The 24,538-nt window shown below is 41.7% G+C and overlaps 4 protein-coding genes across 5 annotated transcripts; 2 read left to right on the top strand and 2 right to left on the bottom strand.

The window, feature by feature from the left end:
* Positions 1 to 1,240: 1,240 nt before the first annotated feature.
* Positions 1,241 to 6,306, bottom strand: trafd1 (TRAF-type zinc finger domain containing 1). 2 transcript variants are annotated; one of them, XM_080530691.1, is made up of 12 exons: positions 6,251 to 6,306; positions 4,814 to 4,854; positions 4,571 to 4,706; positions 4,416 to 4,469; positions 3,896 to 4,331; positions 3,395 to 3,685; positions 3,092 to 3,156; positions 2,580 to 2,840; positions 2,266 to 2,395; positions 1,915 to 2,128; positions 1,698 to 1,758; positions 1,241 to 1,610 (listed from the first exon to the last, which is right to left on the bottom strand). In XM_080530691.1, the coding sequence occupies exons 2-12, from the start codon at positions 4,846 to 4,848 to the stop codon at positions 1,572 to 1,574; spliced, it is 1,722 nt and encodes a 573-aa protein (XP_080386817.1). In that variant the 5' UTR covers positions 4,849 to 4,854; positions 6,251 to 6,306; the 3' UTR covers positions 1,241 to 1,571. The 2 variants fall into 2 exon arrangements, with proteins under 2 accessions (XP_080386817.1, XP_080386816.1); XM_080530690.1 differs by lacking the exon at positions 6,251 to 6,306 and adding an exon at positions 5,206 to 5,668.
* A 390-nt stretch (positions 6,307 to 6,696) lies between these two features.
* mob1a (MOB kinase activator 1A) lies at positions 6,697 to 14,022 on the bottom strand. Its single transcript, XM_080530501.1, has 6 exons — positions 13,852 to 14,022; positions 13,210 to 13,376; positions 12,852 to 12,945; positions 9,398 to 9,531; positions 8,982 to 9,145; positions 6,697 to 8,839 (listed from the first exon to the last, which is right to left on the bottom strand). The coding sequence occupies exons 1-6, from the start codon at positions 13,863 to 13,865 to the stop codon at positions 8,762 to 8,764; spliced, it is 651 nt and encodes a 216-aa protein (XP_080386627.1). The 5' UTR covers positions 13,866 to 14,022; the 3' UTR covers positions 6,697 to 8,761.
* A 1,439-nt stretch (positions 14,023 to 15,461) lies between these two features.
* mthfd2 (methylenetetrahydrofolate dehydrogenase (NADP+ dependent) 2, methenyltetrahydrofolate cyclohydrolase) lies at positions 15,462 to 20,694 on the top strand. The gene is made up of 8 exons (XM_080532155.1): positions 15,462 to 15,595; positions 17,129 to 17,313; positions 17,510 to 17,632; positions 17,838 to 17,990; positions 19,455 to 19,562; positions 19,659 to 19,751; positions 19,870 to 19,995; positions 20,104 to 20,694. Exons 1-8 carry the CDS (start codon positions 15,516 to 15,518, stop codon positions 20,250 to 20,252), a joined length of 1,017 nt encoding a protein of 338 aa, XP_080388281.1. The 5' UTR covers positions 15,462 to 15,515; the 3' UTR covers positions 20,253 to 20,694.
* Positions 20,695 to 21,427: 733 nt separating this feature from the next.
* Positions 21,428 to 24,272, top strand: arl6ip4 (ADP-ribosylation factor-like 6 interacting protein 4). The gene is made up of 5 exons (XM_080532681.1): positions 21,428 to 21,715; positions 22,491 to 22,835; positions 23,014 to 23,131; positions 23,267 to 23,336; positions 23,620 to 24,272. Exons 1-5 carry the CDS (start codon positions 21,541 to 21,543, stop codon positions 23,674 to 23,676), a joined length of 765 nt encoding a protein of 254 aa, XP_080388807.1. The 5' UTR covers positions 21,428 to 21,540; the 3' UTR covers positions 23,677 to 24,272.
* Positions 24,273 to 24,538: the final 266 nt, after the last annotated feature.

The following is a 24,538-nucleotide window of genomic DNA, read 5'->3' as shown; positions in this document are numbered from 1 at the left end:
ATGAGAACCGCGCATTCACCGATGATGGTCTGCTACTCCGTGATAATGTGCCGTAACAACGTGAGGGGGAAAATAGGTAGAGGGCGACAACTAGTGGACCACATAATCATTTACCAAAATACAGTCCCTAACAATACTTCAAACAAAGATGATCTAATAAAAGGGTTTTGCCACAAACACCGACTAAATTCACTCGCTGGAATATGCAGGTATATATTCCTTTCATGGTGCTCTGTGGCTCAGTTGGTAGAGCACGGCGCTAACAATGCTTAGGTTGTGGGTTTGATTCCCACTGTGATCATATCTGACTGCATGTCGTTAAAATTCTAGTAATACTCCGCAATTACAATAACGTTGAATTTAATCTAATCGGAATCTAATATACTGACAAATCTATGCTCTCACTCCAATGTAAGTTGCTTTGGACACCTTTTTAGCTGACAAAAGCGTTTACATTTTTCAGTATATATGGTCCCAAAGGGAATCAAACAAACAACCTAAGCATTGTTAGCACCATGCTCTACCAACTGAACCACAGAGGACCATGTCTCATAAATTTGGACATTTATGTTTGGATGATTAATACTCTGTTGTATTTTATATCATTGGAAAGCCTGTTTATTCACCTTTACAATGATGTCCAACTTGTAAGTACACTGTAATATACTGTTAAGCATTGGCAGAGAATTTTGGCAAATTTTAATTGGGCGCTACCCACATAATCAGCTGTGCTGCTCATCCCACAAATGCATGATCCTTACAAGTTGGACATCACGGTAAAGGTAAATAAACAGGCTTTCCAACGATATAAAATACAATGCAAATTAGCATTGTAACAACAGAGAAAGGTTTTTTTCCGAGTTTAGATGCACTGCACATATAAGGCTACATAGTCATAACTATTAAACAGTAGACATCTGCATCATACGATTCTCTACACAAAAAGAAGAGGAAAACAAACTAAAATCTCAGATTAAAATGATCTGTTATCCTCTCACTGCACTAACCATACTGGTTGGCCTGTGTGCAGTGCTTTCATGTGGTGCATTCATGACATTGTATTATGGTTTCAAGACACAGTCATCCACAAACTTAAAGCGTCAATACAAGGATTTATTAAAAGTTTTAAGATCATAATATTGAAAGAAGTTTTATAGTTGCAGCCCTACTCACAATTACTATAATGCTTCAATATGTTTGTCAGAGATGCATCATTCAGAGAATAATACAATTACACTAGTGTTTTAAGATCTTATACATATGCAAGAGTGCTAAGGCAGTTTTTTTTTTTTTTTACAATGCTTTTAAAAGTTTGAAACATTTAAAGTTTACAAAATGAACAGAGTAATTATACAAATATAGGAATCACTAAAAGGAATCCGTTTCACTTCTTTAACAGAGCAACTGAAACAGGTTATTCTGGAGCACACAACCTGTCTGAACCAAACAGATGGACATTGGACACACAAGGACTATACAAAGACAAACTAAGATTTGACTGACAGAACACAACACATACATAAAAAAATGTTGGTGATTGCCTGATGCTCTCTCTCCGAACAGTCATGCTCTCACTCCTCTCCCTGTTCTTCATTTTGCTTCTTAGGCACCTGGATATTACATAAGAGAAAAGCATAAGAATAAACATCAACAACAAATAGCCACACAGAGGCCGAACAAAAGATATGGATGTTTACCTTTGGTGTCCCTATAGGCCTCATTCTCCTTCGTACTTCATTATTTTCTTGTCGGGTTGATCTAGCACAGAGGAAACATTATATAACATTTCGCATCACTTTTTTCCAAATAAGCAACATCTGTCTTGACTCTTTTAGGGTGGTTATAACATGATCATCAAATGCTTTTTCCCCTAAAATGAGGCACCGCAACCCCTTTAAGTACTGCTGTCATTACCCCACTGCTGTTGCAGAGTTGGACTTATGGCTGTCACTGAACGGTGAGGGAACCCCCTCTGCCTCCCTGCCATGCAGGGGCCTGTTCTTCACCAGGGAATCACAGTTGGAGATCTTTCCGGGGGCGGGCAGTCCACTGTGGCCCCTCTGCCATTCATTTGGGCTTCGAACCGGCGGCATTCCTTTGTCCAGACCAGACAGCTCACTGCGGTCCCCTTAAAATGATGCAGGTACAGGTACAATACAGACACACACACACCTCTTATATAATTTGAAATGGGTAACTACTCAAGAAAGTTAGTCAGCGAAAATGTATATTAAGATGAAAATCTTGTGAGTTCCAGTATATTACCTTGGTGCTTAAGTCTCCTCTGCATCTGTGGTGAGCTCCGTCCATGACTCTCTTTGGAGGGGAATGATGGTTTTTGAAAGGACACTTTATTCACAGAGTTTGCAGTACGGGGTCGGAGGTCACACTTATCCTGTAAACACAGACCATGAAATTCAGGGACAGGTCCAAGAAGACTAATAAAGATCTTTATGAGAGTCATCTGAAATGACAGGGTACAGAGTCAGTGTTATGAGAGCTTGAGTCAACCTCATCAATAGTCTATTGTCATACAAAATGTAACAATTTCATCATGTCTTGTGTTGCCAATGATGTACCTGGTGATGAAAGACGACCGCCTCCTCCAGAGCAACTCCACAGAACTCACACGGAATGACTACATCCCCCTCTAGTGGACTGGAGGGTGGACTGTAGGAGAGTGGGGACACCGAAGAAGGGAAGGTGGGAATGTTGAAGGTGGGGGGGTCAGGTGGGATGTGCATGAGCCCCCCAGCACCCCTGGTCATCCTGTCCTCATAGCGTGGAGAAGGAGGTCGCTTGCTGAAAGAAGCGAAGGCTGAGGCAGGACTGCAACCAGTCTGAAAGACATCAAAGAAACAAACCCAAAAAAATCCCTGCTAATCAGCACTACTGACGGGAGTAACAACAGAAAAACAACATACTGAGGAAGGAAGTAAGGGGGAGGTGAGGGGTTTGTATTGAGTAACATGCCGCAGAAAAGGAAATCTGAAGTCTGCTATGGTTCAGGCTTTGTGGAGGCAGTCAGATGTGTGAACTCTGAGGTAGAGTCATGGGACAACTTCAATAAACTTCATCTAATCCCACTAACCTGGTGCAAAATGAGGTCCTCTTCAGGAAACAGCGCCTCACAGAACTCACAGGGCAACATGGTGTCTATATAAAAGATAGAAAGCAGGAAAATAATGGGTACATACATTGTTGTACAGTACACTCCTTTTCAATGTACACCAAACTTACACCTTAACATTGGGTTAAAAAAAAAATGGTGGGGAATGTCTGGGAGGCGGAAGAAGAGGAGACCAGATACGTACAAGAATGGTAGCTATTATCAATAATAAAACATTAAATTGTTAGTATTTTTGATGAGATTCATCACTCAACATTCTCTTACCTGTCGGGTCCTGGTTTGGGGCTGTATTTATACTACTAGTGATATGTTGGAAGTTGTTGTTAGGGGGAGAGACTGGAGAGACGAGGGAGGTGTTGGATGTCCTTCCAAGTCTGTGGTCCCAGACATCCGTCCACAAGGCCCCCTCTCCCCCTAGATCGCCTGTTTCGCCATCACTCTGCAGGCTGAGGGCCAGCAAATAGTCCAGGCTCGATGACTCAGCTCCGGATGATTGGCTCACTGGCCAGGCACTTCTGTTATTGTTGGTTCCCACCACCTCTTCCTGTTCCAGCACTGAAGGAAGTGAAACCTTATGAGATATCCTTTCAATTAGACATAAGACATTTCCATATTACAAAACCCAGGTGAATATAGATAGTTTCTAAGAGACAGACAAAACTGTTTTCTTTTTGTTTAAATCCATGCCTACGTTTTTGTTTGATTGCTTATCAGTGGGATCATTTGTCTGTATGAGAACACTTGATTAGCCATTGTCTAACTTACAGTGGCTGAAGGCTGTATTCCTAGGGGCAGTGTTCCTTCTATCTAAGTCCATTGGCCCCCGGGTGCTGTTGTGCACTCTGGCCTCGAGTGGCCGTGGAAGAGCCCTGCGGTCAGGTGCACTTATGTTGTTGTTCTTATGGCCTCCCTCCTGGACCCTCAGCAGGTTGCGGATGGAGTGGGCTTCAAACCAGGCCCCTGGGGATTGGGGTTCTGCTGGACTGTGACTCGATCTGCTGTTGTTTCTCTCTTGGGGAGGTGTAAGGCTGCCACACAAGGCTGGGTGAATAGCTTGCTCTCTCAACATTATGTTGCACTTGCAAAATGGACAGGGATCTGTGCGCGTCCCACAGTAATCCTCATGCTCCTTGGACTGACTGAAGACCAGCTCCAAGTCACAGTACTGGCATGGAACTAGTCGCTGACTGCACTCAGAGCTCTGGAAAAGAGAGATCTGATGAACAAGCTATATTCAAAACAGTGATGACCATGACAAGTCTCTTAACACTCATTACACACATACCTGGTGGGCATCCATATGGCTTTTCTCAATCTTCATGCCACACTTGCATTTCACCTAAAATGAATAGGAAATGTGATGCCATTTGTCCACATAAATAAATAAACAATATTTTTTTTTACAAATATAACATCCCCTCCATATCTCACACTATGTACCTGTGTATGCTCCAACTCCTTGTGCTGCTGCAGATCTGAGTGGGGCACTGGCTCTTGGCATACATCACAAAGGGCGATGTTGCGGCGACAGTGAATCTCATGGGTAGTGAAATTAGCCTCTGGAATGTCATGCTTGCTAATTGAGGGGAGAGTGAATGAGACGTTGTAACATTCAGCATTGTAAGACAATTCCTGGATCTTCATGATTTTAAAACTTTTTTACATTTAAGTCATGATTCTTACCAATTGGCACAGAACTGTGTACATTCATCTGCCATGGCTTGCTGTGACCAAAAAAAAAAAAACACTTCCATGAGATCAAAATTATAGTTATGTTTTGAACCTACAGTGTTAGTAGTGAAACAAGCTTATATTTGTTCTGATGGGGTAGGACAGTTAAATCTATATAATATCTGGCTGAACTAAGCTCATGAGGCATTTAAAAGTTATATTATTCAATAAATTGCTATATATTTTAGAATTAACTTCAAGTAAAAGTAAATCAAAGATCGCCCCTTTAACTTACATTTAGTGACATTTCACCCAAAATACGTTTCATATATATTTGTCAACTGTAGGTAGATAGGCGTTTACGTAAATTAGCTAACTAGCTGGCCAGCTGTATGAAGCCTTACCTTAGCTTTTCCACCGACTAGACTCCGAGGATCGCTTTCGTTTCGTCTAGACTCGGTAGGGTGGCTAGCAGGTGCCAGTACTAGCCTCTCTCTGGGCTTTAAGCTAAGCCTTTCTAGCTAGCTAGTTCAGGAAAGCTTTGTTTCAACCATGTTAATATACAAGACAGCCGCTAGACTCACTAAATCAATCTCACAGATTATATTTTGGGTTTCGAGATAAATCTGTATCTTGCTGAAAAGCAAGACACATTTAGCTAGCTAGCTCGGCTAAATGTGTCTACCAGTTTGCTTCCTGTAATTTCTGTAATCTTCCTGGAATGTAGCTCCCGTTTCGCTTAACTGGCAAAATAGACGACCGTGACATCAGTTCAAACTTACTCAAAAACTTTCCCCTGCGTTGACATCTACAAATATCACCTAGCCATACGTATCTAGTTATTTCTACTAGCTAAAAGACAGTAAGTTAGCTATCCTCGGACAGACATGTCAACACTGTTGATCTGGAGAGCCAACCAGCTCCACCCCCTGCTCTGGCTGTGAGGTTGGACAGGGTTCTGTACGGATGATTGTGATTGGCTGAAAGTGACTTTTGACTTGGTGTCCCGTACCCGGAGTGTCCCAAAATAAGAACAAGACAATTCTCTACTTAATCGTGTAGCAGAGGTACAGCATTTAAATTCGAAATGAATATGTGGAGAAAAGTGATGTATTTGCGTGGACTGGGAGTAGCGAGGGTGATGTGCAGCGATGGGGGTCAGGTGAGGCCAGTGGTGAAACTGAATTAATCCATTGGAGGAACCTTGATGAGTCCAGAGGCAAACTGAATGCTGAAATTAAGGCATTTAACATCAATAACATGTTAATGTCCGGAATCTGGTGAGAGTTCCCCCTATTTCCAGCACTGGGTCAGTGTGTTAAGTCGCAACTAGTGGTTGCATAAAAATACATAAGCTACTATATCTGAATACAAACTGATTTGTAAATATCTGTTAATAATTATGTTTGTGTTGTTCTTCGTTGCAGAGAGTTGAAATTAAGTACTCACCAGAAGTTATGTTTGATCCGTTTTCTCCGGAGGATTTATGTTGCCTTGTCGGTAAATGCTACTGTTTAATGCGAATCGAACCCCAACCTGAGCGGTTCTGCGCATGCGCATAGGGTTAAGTGACACATCTCGATAGATAGCACATTATCGACAAAACCCCGGCTACAAATATGTGGAGAAAAGTGATGTATTTGCAAAAATCATTTGCGTAAAAAAACTACGCAATTTTTTTTCTTCTCAAATGAGTTATGTCGAACAACAAATAAGTACGATTTGAAGGAGGGTTTTTTATGAGCTATGTAATGTCTTTTCTGTTTTTTGTCTAGGTCTTTTTGTGCAATGTCAGTGTGAAGCCGCAGGTTGCAATTGCAACTAGGTCAGGTCCAGTACTACAGCACAGTTATGGAAAAGAAAAACACAAACACACAAAACAAACATCTCCACAAATTCATTTTAATGTTTAGCAAGCGTTCCTGCTATCAACACTGTAATTTCAGACATAATATTTTCTCTTTTCTAAGGCACAGTTTTGTTCAGATAATGCACTGTAAATTATTTACAGCTGAGTCACAGTTGTAACATCCTCAATGATATCCTTGTAGTCAAAAAATACCTAAAAAAGATGTATAACCATCAAAATGTGTACAAATAGCCCAACCCTTTTATAAGTCTTTGCCTGATACAATTTATTTTACAGCAATATCAAAAATACCATGAAATGTAACTCCAAATGTATGACATGCCCAAAAATGTTTTTAAATGATTATCTGGGAGAAAAAATGGTCAACACAAACAAAACAAAATGCAATAAACGTGTTCAATAAATCATATAAAATAGAGATAAAAACCTAAACAAACATATTACTCTCAAAGGGGAGAAACACAATCAATCAGTGTGTATTGTCATATCATTCCCAACACCCCATCTCCTATGGTGTGATGTAACAAAGTTTAAACTCTCAATCATGCCAAAGCTAATAAAATGTGTAAGCATGCATTAACTGCTATGTCAATTTATACAATCGAAGGGCCTATTCATCAGACATAAACACGTGTGCAACCGATCACAAAGAGTTTCAGTTTTGTAAACTAATTTCAGAATTGCCCAAGACTGTGTTGACTGTGTTGGTAGTATTGTCCGTGATTGTCTGACATGAGTTCAGATTGAAAAGCATAGACATGGCCACATGTGAAGAGAGTGAATATAAATTGCTTTGTAGCTTGAAAGTCACATTCAATTTTGGTGTGTTCATTTTAATAGAATGGGATTAAACTTGCATCACTGGCACAGCAAACAGCCCTGCTGCTTTAGCCTTGTGTGTCAGGACTTTACACAGAAAATGACCAGGGGAGTTACCATGTCACACTCAGAAGACAAATAACACATAACACTTTTAAACATGAAAAACTACATACACCTCATGTCCTCGTCACATCCTTGTCATGTACTGTTGCATGCACGAGAGAAGCGAAAGACGACAACGACAAAAACAACTTAAAACTTGATACTGATATCAACATGAAGTACCAGCATGACGGACACAGACATTCAAGGAGTTCAATAATAGTTAATATACCATTGAGGCACTTTTGTACTATTTGACAGAAATTACAAAATGAGTAAGACTATAAATTCACATTATGCTACATTTAATTTGACATCGCATGTACATTTTCGAAATCTTAGTCTCTGATAATTTGATTGGTTTCTCTTAAAATACCCTATATACCATAAAATGTAAGCCTCCAAGTATTCAAATAAGGTGTACAAAATCTAACTTCTGAATGTTAATGAGTTTGGGAAATTATCTATTTCTCAAATATGTCAAAGGTGACCCTATATATTTCTGAATCAATATCCTTTCTTTAGTAGACCTGGGTGAATGAGTATTTGAAATACTTTTAAGTACTGTACTTTGAGCATTTACGTGAGCCTGCCTGGAGTGCCTGGTGGGGCACTCACTCAAGCACAGCTAAGTATTTGAAATTATTTTTTCGATTTATATTGATATATAAATTATTTTCAAATACTACTTGAATCCACGTTTGGTCTTTAGCTACTTCATTCACCCTAAGTGAAAATAATCTAAAACACAAAAGTGTGTCAGACATCAAAAACAGCATTGCAGTACATTAAAAAATACTCACTCAAAACCCCAAAATAAAAACAAAATGTAAAACTGTTTTAGGATATTGATATACTATAAACTGCTCAAAGGAATTCCATTTTAACTCCTAAAACATATTGGTCCACAGTACAGGTCAGTGAGGCCCCACGTATAGAATTTGTTAAACGAAAATCATTAGAAAAAAAACATTTAATACACTACACTCTTACCTGAAAGACTAAGTGAGCTCTATCATGACAAGCTCCTAAACAAATTGGGGAGACAAGAAAAAAAAGAAAAAAAAACATAAGAGGAAAACATGGAGGAAGGGAGAAGAAAAAGGCACAAAGTGAAAGTGGCCAGAGAGAGAGAGAGAGGGGGAGAGGGAGAGAGAGGATCGTATTTATCTGTCCTTGGAGCCCAGCTTCTCAATCAGGTCCTGCAGGGGGGCCAGCTCACGTCGGTCAATGAGGTTAAACTCCTACAGACACACGCAAATACACATCATAAGTAATCTTCCAATCACACACTGCGATTTGTGAGAATCACACAACTAACAACAACTATGTCCACAGTATAAGAGAGTCATCCATTAACCCCACATGTACATTCTCTGGCCCCACCTGGACAAAGAAGATGAAGTGTTTGAAAGAGGTGTTGAGGTGGGCCTCCTCCTGCAGCTGCATCACAGAGTCAAAGTGCTGGTGGTAGATGTGGGCATAGACTCTGAACAGGCGCTTCAGGATGGTCTTGGCCACAGACATGAAGTTCTTGGGGAAGGGCACCCCTAGTGAAACACAAAGGAAACTTAATCAGCGTATAAACAGGAATATTTGTTCAGAATGAGGAATGAGAATTCCTAAACTGTGAAATGCAAGTGTAATTCAGATTTCCGTGTAAATCATGCATTGAGGTCAATGAGAGATTTACATCAAACACTGAGTTATGAGCACACATCTTAAGTTAGCATTAGGGCCTTAGATAGTAAAGGTTTCAGGATAGTTAGGAATAAATACTCATAACTGAAAATCAAACCAACCTATCTTGGAAGGGAAGAGTGTTTCATCATCCAGCTGGTCCTGCACCCAGGTCATCAGGTAGTCTATGTACTTAGGAGCAGAGCACTTAATGGGCTTTTTGATGTTGGTGCCATCTGCCCAGTGGTATTCATACCTTGAAGGAGGTAAAGAAAACACACACACAATAAGACACAACACTACAAGTTGATCATTGTCATAATAAGCAATCCTTACATACTAAGAATGCCTGTGGTGCAGTTCAGAATTCCTGGGTGTTTGCTGCTATACACATCAACATTACCATGACAACTAAGTTCTATGGTTAGGCACCATAAGTAAAGCACCTTCTAAATAGGTAGCAGTATGATCATTCAGACACGGCCAAACATTCCTCAAGTCCCTATGGTTGATCATGAGGCCAATGGGCCATCAAATGTTGTCTAGGGCAGATTGAATTTCAACATTTGGTGTATGTGAAGGACCAGTGTTTCCTCTATATGCATGGGGCCGCCACGAACTAATTTCCTCCGCCACTAATTGATTCAGACAGTCCACTTTGATTCAGGCTGCGCAGAAAGGCAGCGAGTTATTATGACCGGAGAACAGAAAAAAAGCTGATTGAAGCTAGATTTAGGCCGCTTCCAGACCTACATTTCGTTACGATTTAGGGCGTAGTTAGTTACAATATGTTACAATGTTGCAATTAACCTCGTCGTTTGTGTTCGCACTGCAATCGAGACTGAATCGCTCTCAACAGGCGGGCGAGGCGACGCGCTTTACATTTTTTGGGGGGGATTGGTCCGAATTTAGCAGGACATTTGGATTTCAGGAAATCACTCTCCTCTCTCTCTCTCTTCGCCCGTCGCCGGTCCCTTTAATCCCGTAAACGTATCCTAATCGAAAATGCAACATCATCAGCGACGACTGTGGGTTATTGCATTTACTGCTGTTCTCTGATTCATGTTCTTATACCAGTGCTCAGTATAGAGTATTTTAAATGAACATTCGTAATGTATGTCTCTGATGTTCATGGTCAATTAAATCAGCCTATTTTGTGAAACAAATAATGTTCCCGCTAATGGGTTAACCGAGCATTCTCGCACCTAACGCTAGCTTCGAACTATTCATAGCAATAAGCGCGGGGCAAAAATAATCTATTGCCTCTAAAATCACCACGAACAGAACGGCGGAGGTACGGGTAAGCAGGGCTCATGTTGGTGTCCTCAAAGGTAAGAGTTGGTTTTCTTTAACTCAACTGATCGCATTACCTTGCTGTTGTTGTTTACCGAATGCTCCATCTGACTCACACTGTGATTTTACTTGTGTAAACAGTTAATGAGTAACGTTAGCCGGTTTTGTGCGTGTACTCTCATGTAGGCCTACTTCGTATTGATGAGCTGATGATCTTTCATTGTGTGTGTGTGTGTGTGTGTGTGTGTGTGTGTATGTATGTGACTGTCAGTCACAAGTTTATATTCTACGGATGTTGTTCAGTGCTGTATGCGCGTTCCCGGTTCCATCTGTACTCTACTCTTGTGTACTTCATCGATGAGCTGATGATCTTTCTGTGTGTGCGTGTGTGTCATGCGCGTTCCGCATGTTCCGCTGCAGCTGTAGGATATATTGGTATTTGATCACCTTCTATATAAAATCATCTGCTCGGCTTTAATTACTTAACCGCTATTAAAAATATATATATGTGTTGCCACCCTCTAGTTTTTGGTGAAATTACGTCTTTGTTTTGAGCGCCAGTGCTCCAGTGAGCGCCAGTGCTCCAGTGAGCGCCAGTGCTCCAGTGAGCGCCAGTGCTCCGCGCGCGAAAAATGAACGCTCCGCCACTAATGTGAAAAATCCTGGAGGAAACACTGAGGACACTATTGTAGTTGGGTACACTTACGTTTTAGGAGGGGGGGCAGTGTCCGATTTACTCATACTGCGACCCATCTAGTATGTGTTTTGAGTATGCAAGATTAGAAGGTTTTCAACATTTCGAAACAAGAACACTTTTTATACAAAGTTATGGCAGCAAAAGTATTGGGACAATTGGTTTGACATTTAACATAGGATTCGGATATGTTGGCACATGACTAGTATTATACATTTTGACTGGACCCAACATGAGACTGGATGTGACGTTTTTTTTCCAAGAGGACCTATATCCACAGGGATTGACGAAGTACTGCGGCAGGCAAAGCAAGAAACTATCCACATTGTCTACAACTTTGTGGCTAGATTTATATACGGACATCGGCGACGCACATCGATGAACGGGAGCTTCCCGGTGAGCGCTATTTGCCTACTTTTAAATGCAAAAAGCGACTTGTCTTTAGCTCAAACTGTTTCCGAATTATGCATTTCTAAAGAAGGTATGATATTTGGGAGCGCCGGCGCTCCTGTGGGTCTTAAAATAGTGAAAAGAGGACGAGGGAGGCTAGTTTTCATTTGGTACTGTAGTCTAGCTACAGTCTGTAGAGTAGATTTGTCTATTTTTTGGCTGACGATCTCTTGGTTTGCTCACTTCCTCCGGATGAAATTACAAAATGATCCATATTTTTTCTCATACTAGTATAGCCAGGTAAAAGTATCAACCCACCTGTTAAAAGGCACCAGAATACACGAAATTGCATCTACTCTGTAAAAAATGTTTGGGGGGGAGAACCCCCCAGACCCCCTTTACACTATCCTAGTGTTTCACTTTTGTAAAGCACAATACATTTCCATTCGGTCCAAAAACAGGATTGGCAGGTTGTTGAAAACTTTTTTTTGTAAAGGTATTGTGGACATATGAGACAAAGATGAACATGTACCATAGTGATGGCAAGTCAGGAAAGTGCAGAAAAAAAAGGAACTGCCCAAGATCCACATAATGTGAAATATGGCGGAGGGGGTGTTATGGCTTGGGCATTAAGGCTGCCACTGGAACTGGCTCACTTGTCTGATGATATGACTGCTGACGGTAACAGCAGGATAAATTCAGAAGTGTACAGGAACATCTTGTAGAAGCAAATTCTTCCACTAATTACTCATTGGATGGTCATTAAATGAAGCACCATTGAATGTTTTTCAGGGCCAAAATGTGTTAGCCTAAGTTCTTCTCTGGTCAAATCAATCTCCAGATTCAAATCCAATCCTTCAGTCAGTTATTGCATACAAAGAACTTGCAACCATATACTTAACATGAGTGTTTAGATTTGTACATTATATTAATCTTTCCCACTACTTTTGGTGCCCTGAAATAGGGATGTTAGGAATAAAAATGTGTTATGCAGGGCACTGTATCTACATTGGCCTTGATTATGGCCATGAAGGCAGGAAGTCGGTTCGGGTCTCTTCCTCTCGATTAGACACTGAAATAGAGCAAGGAGGAAGTGCCAAAACTTCATTCCTCTACAAGGACATCTCTTAGGTTAAGAGCAAACAGCATAAACCTGAAGTGAAACTAACAGTGAACCAACAGACTTGGTGTAAAGGTACCTAGGCCCAGCAGACATCACAGAGCAGCTGGTCTCAGTGCAGAATTCAGTAATGGTGCCATACAGCATGTTTATCTGGTTGAAGAAATCCACCGCTGAAACACAGCAAAGAAAAGGCCATGTTACCTTACTTCAGCCAAAACACAACCTCATTTGCTGCATAACTATGGCAACAGGCTATGACAAGGACATCTAATCACCAGGGGTTATGTGGAATTAATTGAACAGCTAGATCTCTTATTTTAGGGTTTCTTTATAAAAGTGGCAATGGCAGTGCAGTAGTTTTCATCTAACACTCCCCATGTCCACTTGGCTGCTATTTCCCTTTACTTGACTTTGCCTACAACTCCTTTACTCACTGTTTACAGCAATCCACTCATTGAGGTCTTCTCCCTCTGGCAGCATGACAGCCTGCCTCAGGTTCCCACTCCCCAGCGTGGCCTCGGCATGCTTCAGCAGCTCGTACTGGTGGGAACCCTCGGGGATGTTTTTCTTCGGCTTAAAGGTCTTTGATGAGCGACTACCACTGGAGCCAGGGACAAAAGAGAGATGGATCCACTTATGTTACGTTGTCAACTAGCTAGTAGTGTGAAGCATTAACATTAGTAAATACATATGTATGCTAGTGTCAGAGACTAAATAGAAGCGTAGACACACTTGAGATTGTCTGCGTTCCTTCCTGCTTTATTTGACACTTTCCGCTTCTCTGCAAGCAGACATGTTGGCAAACTGGCGATGCAGTAAATACAGTAGCTAGTATCACTTAGCTAGCTGGCTAATTCACCAACCAACTTATAATAAAATAATAAAACATGCCCCTGCCAGGTGCAAGCGACCTAATGTACCCATACAGCTAAGGGCATTGGCAAACGACTGCTTACTAGCTAATCAAATAACATGCATAGACCGAGCAAAGCAAGTTGCCAACCCGTTCATGACAGCAGAGAGCTAACGCCGTGAGCTAACTAACTTAGCTAGCTTACAGTAGCCAGGCTACTTACAACAGGAAGCTCATCGTTGCGAATTATTTAGTTCAGGTTTGAAAAAAGTAGACCACCAAAACAAATAATACACGAGAGTAAGTGACACGGATCGGTGGTCGTGTCGAGAGCTTGGCAATTTCCCTGTTAAAAAAAAAAAAATCCGAAGTTTTCAACTCGTCTCCTCTTCAGTTGTCACTGGTGTCCTGTAAGGTGCGACTCCCTCGCGAGAGGCCCACAGCAATAACATCTCTCAACACTGCAGTCGCCCCCTGCTGGACGTTATGAGCACTGCTCATCAAATCATTTCTCTAGCTACACATTGGCTGTGTTCGAAATGGCATGCTAGCGTACTGCATACTAGCATACTCAATTAGTATATACTGCATACTGCTTACTAAATTCATAATAAGTATGCCAATACCAGCCGACCGAAAATCTAGTATACATTTCTTGCATACTCAAATTTCACATAATCTACAGTGAGAACACACTGCATACTCAAAATCTATCCTCACCTACTGCATCTGCAACTGGTTCTCCAGCTGCACAACCGCAGAGAGAAATGCGCTACAGAGAGTCGTGAGAACAGCCCAGAAGATCACCGGCGCCCCCCTCCCCTCTCTGGAAGAGCTGTACAACACACGCTGCCTCAGGAAGGCCTCCAAGATCTCCAGAGACCCATCCCACCCTGGGTACGAACACTTTGCCGGCTGCCCTCGAAAAGGCGGTACAGGACCATGGCCGCATGGACAAACAGACTGAAGCTCAGCTTCTACCCCAGGGCCATCCAGGCCCTGAACACAGCAAAGACCTAGGTTCTGGGCCCTGGACAGTCTGGACGGATTGATGGCAGCTGCTGGATTGAAAAAATCTGGTGTAGTGCTGAGGCACAAATGTGTACATTTCAAGCCTGCAAACTGCGAAATGTGCAATAACACTATGTGCAATATGACAACCCTAGTCGTTTTATCTGTACAGTATAGTATAGTGGATAGTGTACATCGCCTTTATTTATGTAAACCAGCTCCTTTCCCTTCTTGTTTTTTTTCTAGTTTTTTTTCTTCTTCCTAGCACCAGGGGAGCCCCCCCTCCCAAATTTCGTTGTTTGGTACCTGTACTATAGCAATGACAATAAAGACCATTCATTCATTCATTCATTCATTCATTCATTCATTCATATGTCATATCTAGTATGAGTAGTATGCTAGTATGCCATTCCGAACACAGCCATTCTCTATTTGTGCAGTAGGCACAGTAGGTAGGATATGACATGTTCTGACTGCACACTCCGCAATACATACATACAAAACAAAACGTTTGGTTTATTGTAGTATTGTCAGGGCAGTTAATATACACACGGTAATTAAAACACATTAAAAACACATGTACACATGTGTAAAACACATCTTTAAATGTTTTTAATTTGGTTACAGCCATTAAAGAGCCACATGGGAATTGCTCTCACTGGGTTGGTTTGGTCTGCATTTGGAGGTGTGGCTCTGCGCCGCATTGACGTAGAGGGGACATGCGGGAGGGGGAAGGAGCCTTTAAAACATTTCCACTCGCTTCGGTCTTTCTTGCAGACCGCCCTCTGTCAGGCCGGATAGCTTCCTTGCTTTTCCGATCGCTTATCTGACTCTCTGACATTATCATTGGATAATTTGTCAACACCAATAAACAGTATGGCCACACTGAGAGCGCTGAGGAATTTATGGCAACACTCGCAGCATCAACTGTGTAGTCTACACACGTCTGCCTCAAGGTATGTACCATTTGCAGTTGAATCCGTGTTTAATCGTGGTGGAATAATACTTAGGCTGCTGTTTGTTCATCAACGTTTAATGTATTTAAGGCTCCTTGGGTCATTTGAAGGTTTCCAATATACTGCCGAGCTCCCATCAGAATCTCCGTATATTTCACACTCACTGTTTTGTAACTGACGGAGACAAAGTTTCAAGTTGTGCTTTTATACAATTAATATGTCATCTTAAAACCATTCGTTGTAGCGAAACGAGTAGGAAGGAATTATTATGATTATAGTAGTGCGCCCCTTGTGGCTATGCCGGTATCATTACAGTCACCGGCTGATGAAATCGCACAGGACACTTACATTTCACGGGCGGTCTGGCTCCCTCTGTGGATTGTGTATGAGCCACCGACATTCGCCAACCAACCTGTTGATCAGTTTTTAAATCAACCATTATGTGCATTGTGTACTCTACGTTTAAAACAAGTATTTGCTTGCCCTCTCTCTTCTTACTTTCTACATTTTGTTTAATCCAATGTCATGTGTCAGTTTTATTCGAGACATAGCCTACCACACCACGTTCCCTATGATTGAGATATAATTAATGATCCACACATCGTGCAGAAACACAAGCCGCGTGTGCACTGTGCACATGACTGGCTCCAACACTGAGACAAGCACGAGATGTCATTTAAGATAGGAAAGCAACACATTTATCAAGAGAAGTGCAGTGGACCCAAAACAGGAACAGCCAGGGGTGAAATGGCAAACACCAAATCTTCTTTGGAACCTGGACCAATGGCAAGTGTTGCCAGAGGATCTGATATTCATTCTATTCACATCACCGTGGATGGCTCATTACTCCTCAGTTATTACTCTGTGCATACTATTATATAAGCACAGTCTATAAATGTAGAGCAGCACTATGGTCTCATGTTCACTCTGTGAATTCAACACTGAAGCCAACTTGCCTGGAGGGCAGGGGGTTCCAATAAGTTTCTTAAATTACAGTGTTAGTTGTGTCATGCTATTTTCATCTGACCCTCTCAGGCATGGGCAACCGCCAGGAACCCCAATATGACTGTACTTGGCCTTTATGGTGACCTCTACAAAGCTTTCTGCAAGCATCCCTCACTGGTTTCTGCTGGTTTAGCCTGCCATGCACCCACAATTTGTGTACACAGGGCTGTAGGTCAAATACTATATTGCTTTGTTCTATAAAGACTTCTTATAAATGGCTCAGTGGAAACTCTTATGCAATTCTTGGGAGTGACTCAACCGTCGGGAGTCACTATTCCGTGTGAAAGGAAGATTGCGTTCTGATTGAAGGTGCATTGTTATGCCGGTTTACTCATGGCCTAACTTATGGGTGGTTCTCAAGCACAACTCTCTTATCATTGATCATTTTGTAGACAAGTGCTAAAACCTTTGTGTAGGACGTGACCATCAGACTATTTTCAGTTGTGATAATACAAGATTATTTCCTGCTGACACTCAACATTCTTTGCATCCTTTTAACTGCTACCTCTCTGCTTTCAAATGTTGCAGTCAGGCAGCAGTGGTCATCTCAGGCAGGAAGTTGGCACGTCAGATCCGAGAGGAGGCACAGGCCGAAGTAGAGCAGTGGGTCTCCGCTGGCAACAAGAGACCCCACCTGAGTGTGGTCCTTGTGGGAGACAACGCAGCTAGTCACTCTTATGTCCTGAATAAGACCAGGGCTGCAGCTGATGTTGGTACGAACACACACACACACACACACACACACACACACACACACACACACACACACACAATGAGCTGGAAATAAATTCAGAAGTAATTCTTTCATTTATCTCTAAAGCTTGAAGGATGCAAATTGCACACATGGATTTTTTATTTTATTTTTTTATTCAAATCCAAAAATCCACTCCTCTCCTCTCTTCTCTACAGGTATTAGCAGTGAGACTATCCTAAAGCCCGACAACATCTCTGAGGAAGAACTCATGGAATTGATCTACAACCTCAACACAGACCATCGGGTAGATGGCTTGCTGATCCAGCTGCCTCTTCCAGGTAAGGGAAGGCTGAAGGGGAAGCGCAGGGATAGGAGCAGACGCAATACAACCTCAGTAGAGACAGAATTACTTGAATGGTTAAGTGGCCTATATTGTATAATATAAATCATCCGTTTGGTTCGTCGAACATTAACCCAGTTATTAAGATGCACAACATGGTAAAGTCATGCTGTCTCCTGACCATAAGTCCTATCTTCTAACAGACCACATTGATGAGCGCCGTGTTTGTAATGCGGTGTCTCCGGGCAAGGATGTAGATGGCTTCCACGTGGTCAATGTAGGCCGCATGTGCCTGGACCAGTCTACCATGCTACCTGCCACTCCCTGGGGAGTCTGGGAAATCATCAAACGCACAGGTGAGATAATGGGAGTATCAGTATAACAGTCCAGTGTTTCCTCCAGGATGTTTCACATTAGTGGCGGAGCGGTCATCTTTCGCGCGTGCACAGCGCATAAAACGCGCACTGGCGCTCAAAACAAGGACGTAGTTTCACCAAAAACTAGAGGGTGGCAACAATTATAATTTCTTAAATAGCGATTAAGTCATTAAAGCCATTAAGTCATTAAAGCAGGTGATTTTATATAGAAGGTGATCAAATACCAATATTACCTACAGCTGCAGCGGAACATGCGGAACGCGCATTACACACACACACACACAGAAAGATCAATACGAAGTAGGCCTACATGAGAGTACACACACAAAACCGTCTAACGTTACTCATTAACTGTTTACACAAGTAAAATCACAGTGTGACAGTCAGATGGAGCATTCGGTAAACAACAACAGCAAGGTAATGCTATCAGTTGAGTTAAAGAAAACAAACTCTTACCTTTGAGGACACCAACATGAGCCCTGCTTACCCGTACCTCCGCCGTTCTGTTCGTGGTGATTTTAGAGGCAATAGATTATTTTTGCCCCGCGCATATTGCTATGAATAGTTCGAAGCTAGGTGCTTGCACGTTAGGTGCGAGAATGCTCGGTTAACCCATTAGCAGGAACATTATTTGTTTCACAAAATAGGCTGATTTAATTGACCATGAACATCAGAGACATACATTACGAATGTTCATTTAAAATACTCTATACTGAGCACTGGTATAAGAACATGAACCAGAGAACAGCAGTGTTATGTACGACAGTGTGTCATTGCAGCACTTTGTTGCACTTTACGACGTCACCTTCTGTACGTCCGTTAGAGCTTTACGACCTGTGTGTGTGTGTTGTCAGAATGAATGGAGCTCAGTTTGTATACCTGTGTGGATCTACATTTATTAGCATAACACAAACATAATAAGCAGTAAATGCAATAACCCACAGTCGTCGCTGATGATGTTGCATTTTCGATTAGGATACGGGATTAAAGGGACCGGCGTGTGTCCCGCTAAATTCGGACCAATCACAAAACTGTTTTGAAAGCGCGTCGCCTCGCGCCGCGCGTCTGTTTAGAGATTCAGTCTCGATTGCAGTGCGAACACAAACGACGAGGTTAATTGCAACATTGTAACATATTGTAAATAACTACCCCTAAATCGTAACGAAATGTTGGTCTGGAAGCGGCCTAAATCTATCTTCAATCTGCTTTTTTTCTGTTCTCCGGTCATAATAACTCGCTGCCTTTCTGCGCAGCCTGAATCAAAGTGGACTGTCTGAATCAATTAGTGGCGGAGGAAATTCATTCGTGGCGGCCCGCCACCAATAAATGCATATAGAGGAAACACTGCAGTCACTACCCTGAATGCCTGCCAACATAGCAATGTTGGTACACTGTAATTACAGAAATTGCCAACCTGGTTACTGACTTCCCTCTGGTTTTCAGGTATTCCTACCCTTGGGAAGAATGTTGTGGTGCTAGGACGTTCCAAGAATGTAGGAATGCCCATTGCTATGTTGCTGCACACAGATGGAAGCCACGAGAGACCTGGTGGTGAGTGATGGTGCCAGAGGCCCTGTAAATAGAGGTGATGGGGAATTGATTTTTGGATGAAAGCCCTGACATTAACTGTCTCTTTTTTTGTTGCAGGTGATGCCACCGTCACCATCTCTCACCGTTACACTCCAAAGGAGCAGCTCCGTCAGCACACACAAATTGCAGACATAGTTGTTTCTGCCGCAGGTATCTTCTCCTTCTTCTTAGCATACATCTCTCTATAATGTCTTCTCGCTGTTTCGCTCGCAATATGTCATTGGATTATTTACTAACTATATCTCCCTCTAACCCCTCCCCATCTCAGGGATTCCAAACCTCATTACTGCAGACATGATTAAAGAAGGAGCAGCAGTCATTGATGTTGGAATAAACAGAGTGCACGACCCCCTGACTGGCAAGAATAGACTGGTTGGGGATGTGGACTTTGAAGGTAAGAGCTTATAGACAGACTTCACAATTTGTCACATCTTACATTTATCCTGACATACTATTATCATACATTCTCTTCGAGACTTACCCTCTATCTCTCCATCTGTAGGTGTGAGGCAAAAAGCAAGCTTCATTACCCCAGTCCCTGGGGGGGTTGGACCCATGACAGTGGCCATGCTTATGAAGAACACCATCAAGGCAGCTAAGAACCTCCTGCTGACTCCCCCGGAGAGGATGCGCTTGGCGGCCTCCTCATAACAAGACACGCTGAACTCCTTCAACAGTGACACATTCCATCCCCCCGCCCCTCCCCTTTTTACCCAGAGTAACGTTGCAAACTCCCTTGCATGTAGATATGGGTATAAACATGATGATAGCTTTATCTGTTTCAGACTGTTACACAACTCACCCATGCATCTACGTATTTATTATTTTCTAGACTATTTGGCATTTCTCTTTTGCATTGAATTTTTATGAGACCTTTGGAATTGTAGGTGAATTTGAACTGCTAGTTTATTTATTGATATTTCTGCGTTCATTTGTCCAATGTAAAGTGCAAGGGACAGAAGACAGCCAACCAATGTAAATTAGCAGGCAAAGTAGACAGCTGTACCAATGTCCATCTTCACAACACCCTTTAGATCACTTGAGAATTGTGAGCTGAGGGTTAAGGGCTAGAGTCGTGAAATGAACAAGTCTGTTAACACACCATAAGCTTTAAATGTACAGATTTTCAGAAATTCCTTTGTAAATATACTTTTTAAATAAAATGTATTGCAAATGGAATGGAATGGACTTTATTTGTCATTGCTACAGTACAGGTACCAAACAACGAAATTTAGGAGGGGTGGCTCCTAAAAATGGTTGGTCTTCTTAATTATAATAAGTCATTATGCAATATGTGTACATTTCTTGGGGTAAATGTCGAGCTGGGTTGTTTTGTTGAACAAGTGCCTGTAGCTGGAAATACACCAGAAAAATACCCCTGCTGCACTTCATGTGGCTTACTTTGTAGATGTAGTAGATGATCGATTACCACTCTCTAATGGCACTGTGTTATCATATGATTTATAGCCCATTGTAAAACCCTGAAATACCAGAATGGGCAAACATTATTATTATTCTGCATAAGTGGCTAAAGCATACGAGTCATTCTACTCTTGTTCATATTTAGGGATGACCAGATTGTTTGTGTAGATGAATTAATTATTTTAATACATAAAATTAAATAGTTGATGCACAGAAATCCAATAGTGTCAATTCCTTGGGTATTTAATACCAAGACCAGCATTAATAATAAGTTGTCGGAACTGTCTTTGTCACAATGCTCGACGACTGGTGCGCAAGAGGACAGCTATTTAGGCGGACGTATTTCCTTAAAACCCGGAAATATTTGGGGGGAATACATTCACGGTTACACAGTTAATTTACCACTTGTTTTTTATATGGTGTTTGTTTGAAGGAGGTTTCGTCTACACTCCTGGCTCTATATGAGTAGATAATATTCATATACGATTGAAGCTAGAAAGACTCTTGCTTTTTGATCATGGACAGATCGCGCGTCAGGTCCCCGAGTGGGTCCAGAAGCAGAGAAGGAAGAGAGAAGAAACAAGCCAAGAAGCAGCGGGGCCGGTCGTCTTCAGGCTCGTCTGGCTCGTCCAGCAGCAGCAGTCCCAGTCCTAAGAAAGAGAAAGCCACGCGCACGATCAACAAGAGCCAAGGTTTCCTTAACTTATTGAATCATTCATACGATCCAGGTGTATTGTATAGCTTAGTTAACTTACAGTACAGGCCAAAAGTTTGGACACACCTTCTCATTCAATGCGTTTCCTTTATTTTCATGACTATTTACATTGTAGATTCTCACTGAAGGCATCAAAACTATGAATGAACACATGTGGAATGATGTACTTAACAAAAAAGTGTGAAATAACTCTAAATGTCTTATATTTTAGATTCCTCAAAGTAGCCACCCTTTGCTTTTTTGTTTAATAAAATATATATTTTTGTTGTTAATAAAATATATAATAATAATATTACAACATATTTAATATGTTAATATATTATTAACACATATTATTACAAAAAAGCAAAGGGTGGCTACTTTGAGGAATCTAAAATATAAGACATATTTAGAGTTATTTCACACTTTATTGTTAAATACATAATTCCTATGTGTTCATTCATAGTTTTGATGCCTTCAGTGAGAATCTACAATGTACCAAATAGTCATGAAAATAAAGGAAACGCATTGAATGAGAAGGTGTGTCCAAACTTTTGGCCTGTACTGTATATACTGACCACTAGTTTCTCAAATGACATGCAACCCGTTAGCTCTGTCCTTTGTTTAGCTCTGACTGAGAAGTTAATCAGCATCAGAAGTGTGGATGTAGACTTCTAAATGTAGTAGGCCTAACCAGAGAGACAGTTTCAGAGTATGCCGTCAATCTGTGATGTTTAATGCCACTAAATCTACTTTGGTTTTGTCTGCTTCAGATGGGAAAAAGAAAAGGAAAAAGAAAAGAAGTTCCTCATCTTCCTCGTCCAGTTCCTCCTCTTCGTCTTCTTCATCGTCGTCGTCATCCAGTGACGCAAAGGCCAAGAAAAAAAGGAAAAAGAGTAAAGACAGGAAGAAGAAGAAGTTATTAAAGAAGAAGAGGGAAAAGTTGAAGAAACAGATGAAAAAGGAGAAAAAGAGAGATAAGAAGTTAAAGAAACAGGCTGAGGAAAGAGCTGCTGTGGTGGCTCCCATGCGTCCCGTACCCCCCCCTCCGCCTGTGGAGACCCCCCCGTCCTTCCTGGAGTTGTGGCAGTGTGAAGAGGCAGCTGAGCAAGGACCAGGTAGGATGGTCAAGGATGTCATCCATCAGAATTTGCCCCAGCAATTGATTTGTTAAATGTTACCATGTCATATTGGCAATGTTTGGATGTATTGCCGGTCCCTCAGGAGCTTCATGAATAGTAAATGTAAATGGTGACCAGAGGCTAAGCTGCTGTTTTTTTATTTTGTATTCTGCAGCAATGACAGATGAGCAGAAGGCCAGGCTCTCCACTAAGAGGCCGCTGACGAGGGAAGAGTACGAGGCCAGGCAGAGCGTCATCCGCAGGGTGGTAGACCCTGAGACTGGAAACACCAGGTACATCACATCAAAGCCAGAGATCTCTAGTGTTTTCTACCTATTAGTCAGTTGGTCCTACCTCTGTTTCTTGAGTGCTAGATGTGTGCTTTTCTACCTGGTTAAAAGGTGACATTTTCTATCTTTGCTTTTAAGGCTAATAAGAGGTGAGGGTGAGATCATCGAGGAGATCGTCAGTAAAGACAAACACAAAGACGTCAACAAGGTAAACCAAAAGCCACCAATGGCCTGTTACCGTGTGTGTGTGTGTGTGTGTGTGTGCATGATTGCACACAGTCCGTATCAGTGATCCTCAATCTTGGCGGATTCAATCAATCCCACTTCAGTAGTGACGCACCTGACTCAGCTGATCAAGGTTTTCAAGATCAGTTGATTAGTTCATTCAGGTGTGGTAGCAGTAGGCTGGGACAAAAACCTGGACTGGATCTCCAGGATCAGAATTGAGCATCACTCTTTAACATTAATCAATCACCTTCCTCTTCTCACAGCAAGCCACTAAGGCGGACGGAAATTCCTTTCAGAAGAGACTTGGAACCAAGCGGTAGAGGCTATGGGACAAAGGGACTGAGTCACACCTAGGACTGGAGTTATCTCTACTTTATGCAGCACTGGACTGGACAGGAGTCTGCAATAAATGGTGGATTGTGTGTAAAAGTACCCAGATAACACAGAGCTATTCTTTAGTGACCCACATTCTACCAGGATTTACAATCAGCCCCCCTCAGTGCCTATATTTTAATATGCTGACTTATAGACATGTTTTATTATGCTTATGTGAACATGCAGATACCATCACTTTGATAACATGTTCATTTGTAGTAACTACACTGTTACCACTGTATTGTAAAGTATGTATGTCATTCTACTTGATTTGATTAACTCATTTAAATCTGCGTCTGGCTATGCTATTTTGTTCTAAATCCTCATGTGAATGTGTTGGAATAGCTGTGGCAGCTGAAATGTCTTTATATACCAAAAGTCAATAAATGTACCAGTTTTTAAACAATTTAGTTTAAATTGGGTGATGAGTGATGCACTTTGTGTTGAGTGAAGGCAACTGAGCCTATTATGATCTCTCTGCTATGAACTTGAAATAACCGTCTACTGTGTTAGGTAGTGCTCTTTTTTTTTTATCCTGGAATATCGCAGTGGTGGGTTTGAAAATATGATGCTAACTGATTCCAGTTTTGACAGGGGATGATCCCTTGTGAAACCAGGGATTTGCTGCCATTCTTTAACATGGTTTTAAAAGGAATGTCATGGTTTAAGGAATATGGGAAGTCTCTCCAGCCATGCTTGCACCAATCCACAGATTCAAAATGCATGAGAAAGTGTTTGAATGCACACTTCTGGGTGAAGAGTAGAGAATTGGAACGCACCCTGTCTTAACAAAATGATAATCCTGCA

The sequence above is a fragment of the Nansenia antarctica genome (assembly GCF_963989245.1).
Source record: "Nansenia antarctica genome assembly, chromosome: 5".
NCBI classification, from domain to species: Eukaryota; Metazoa; Chordata; class Actinopteri; order Argentiniformes; family Microstomatidae; genus Nansenia; species Nansenia antarctica.
The sequence above is the reverse complement of the archived record's forward strand: the minus strand, read 5'-3'. Positions and strand labels throughout refer to the sequence as shown.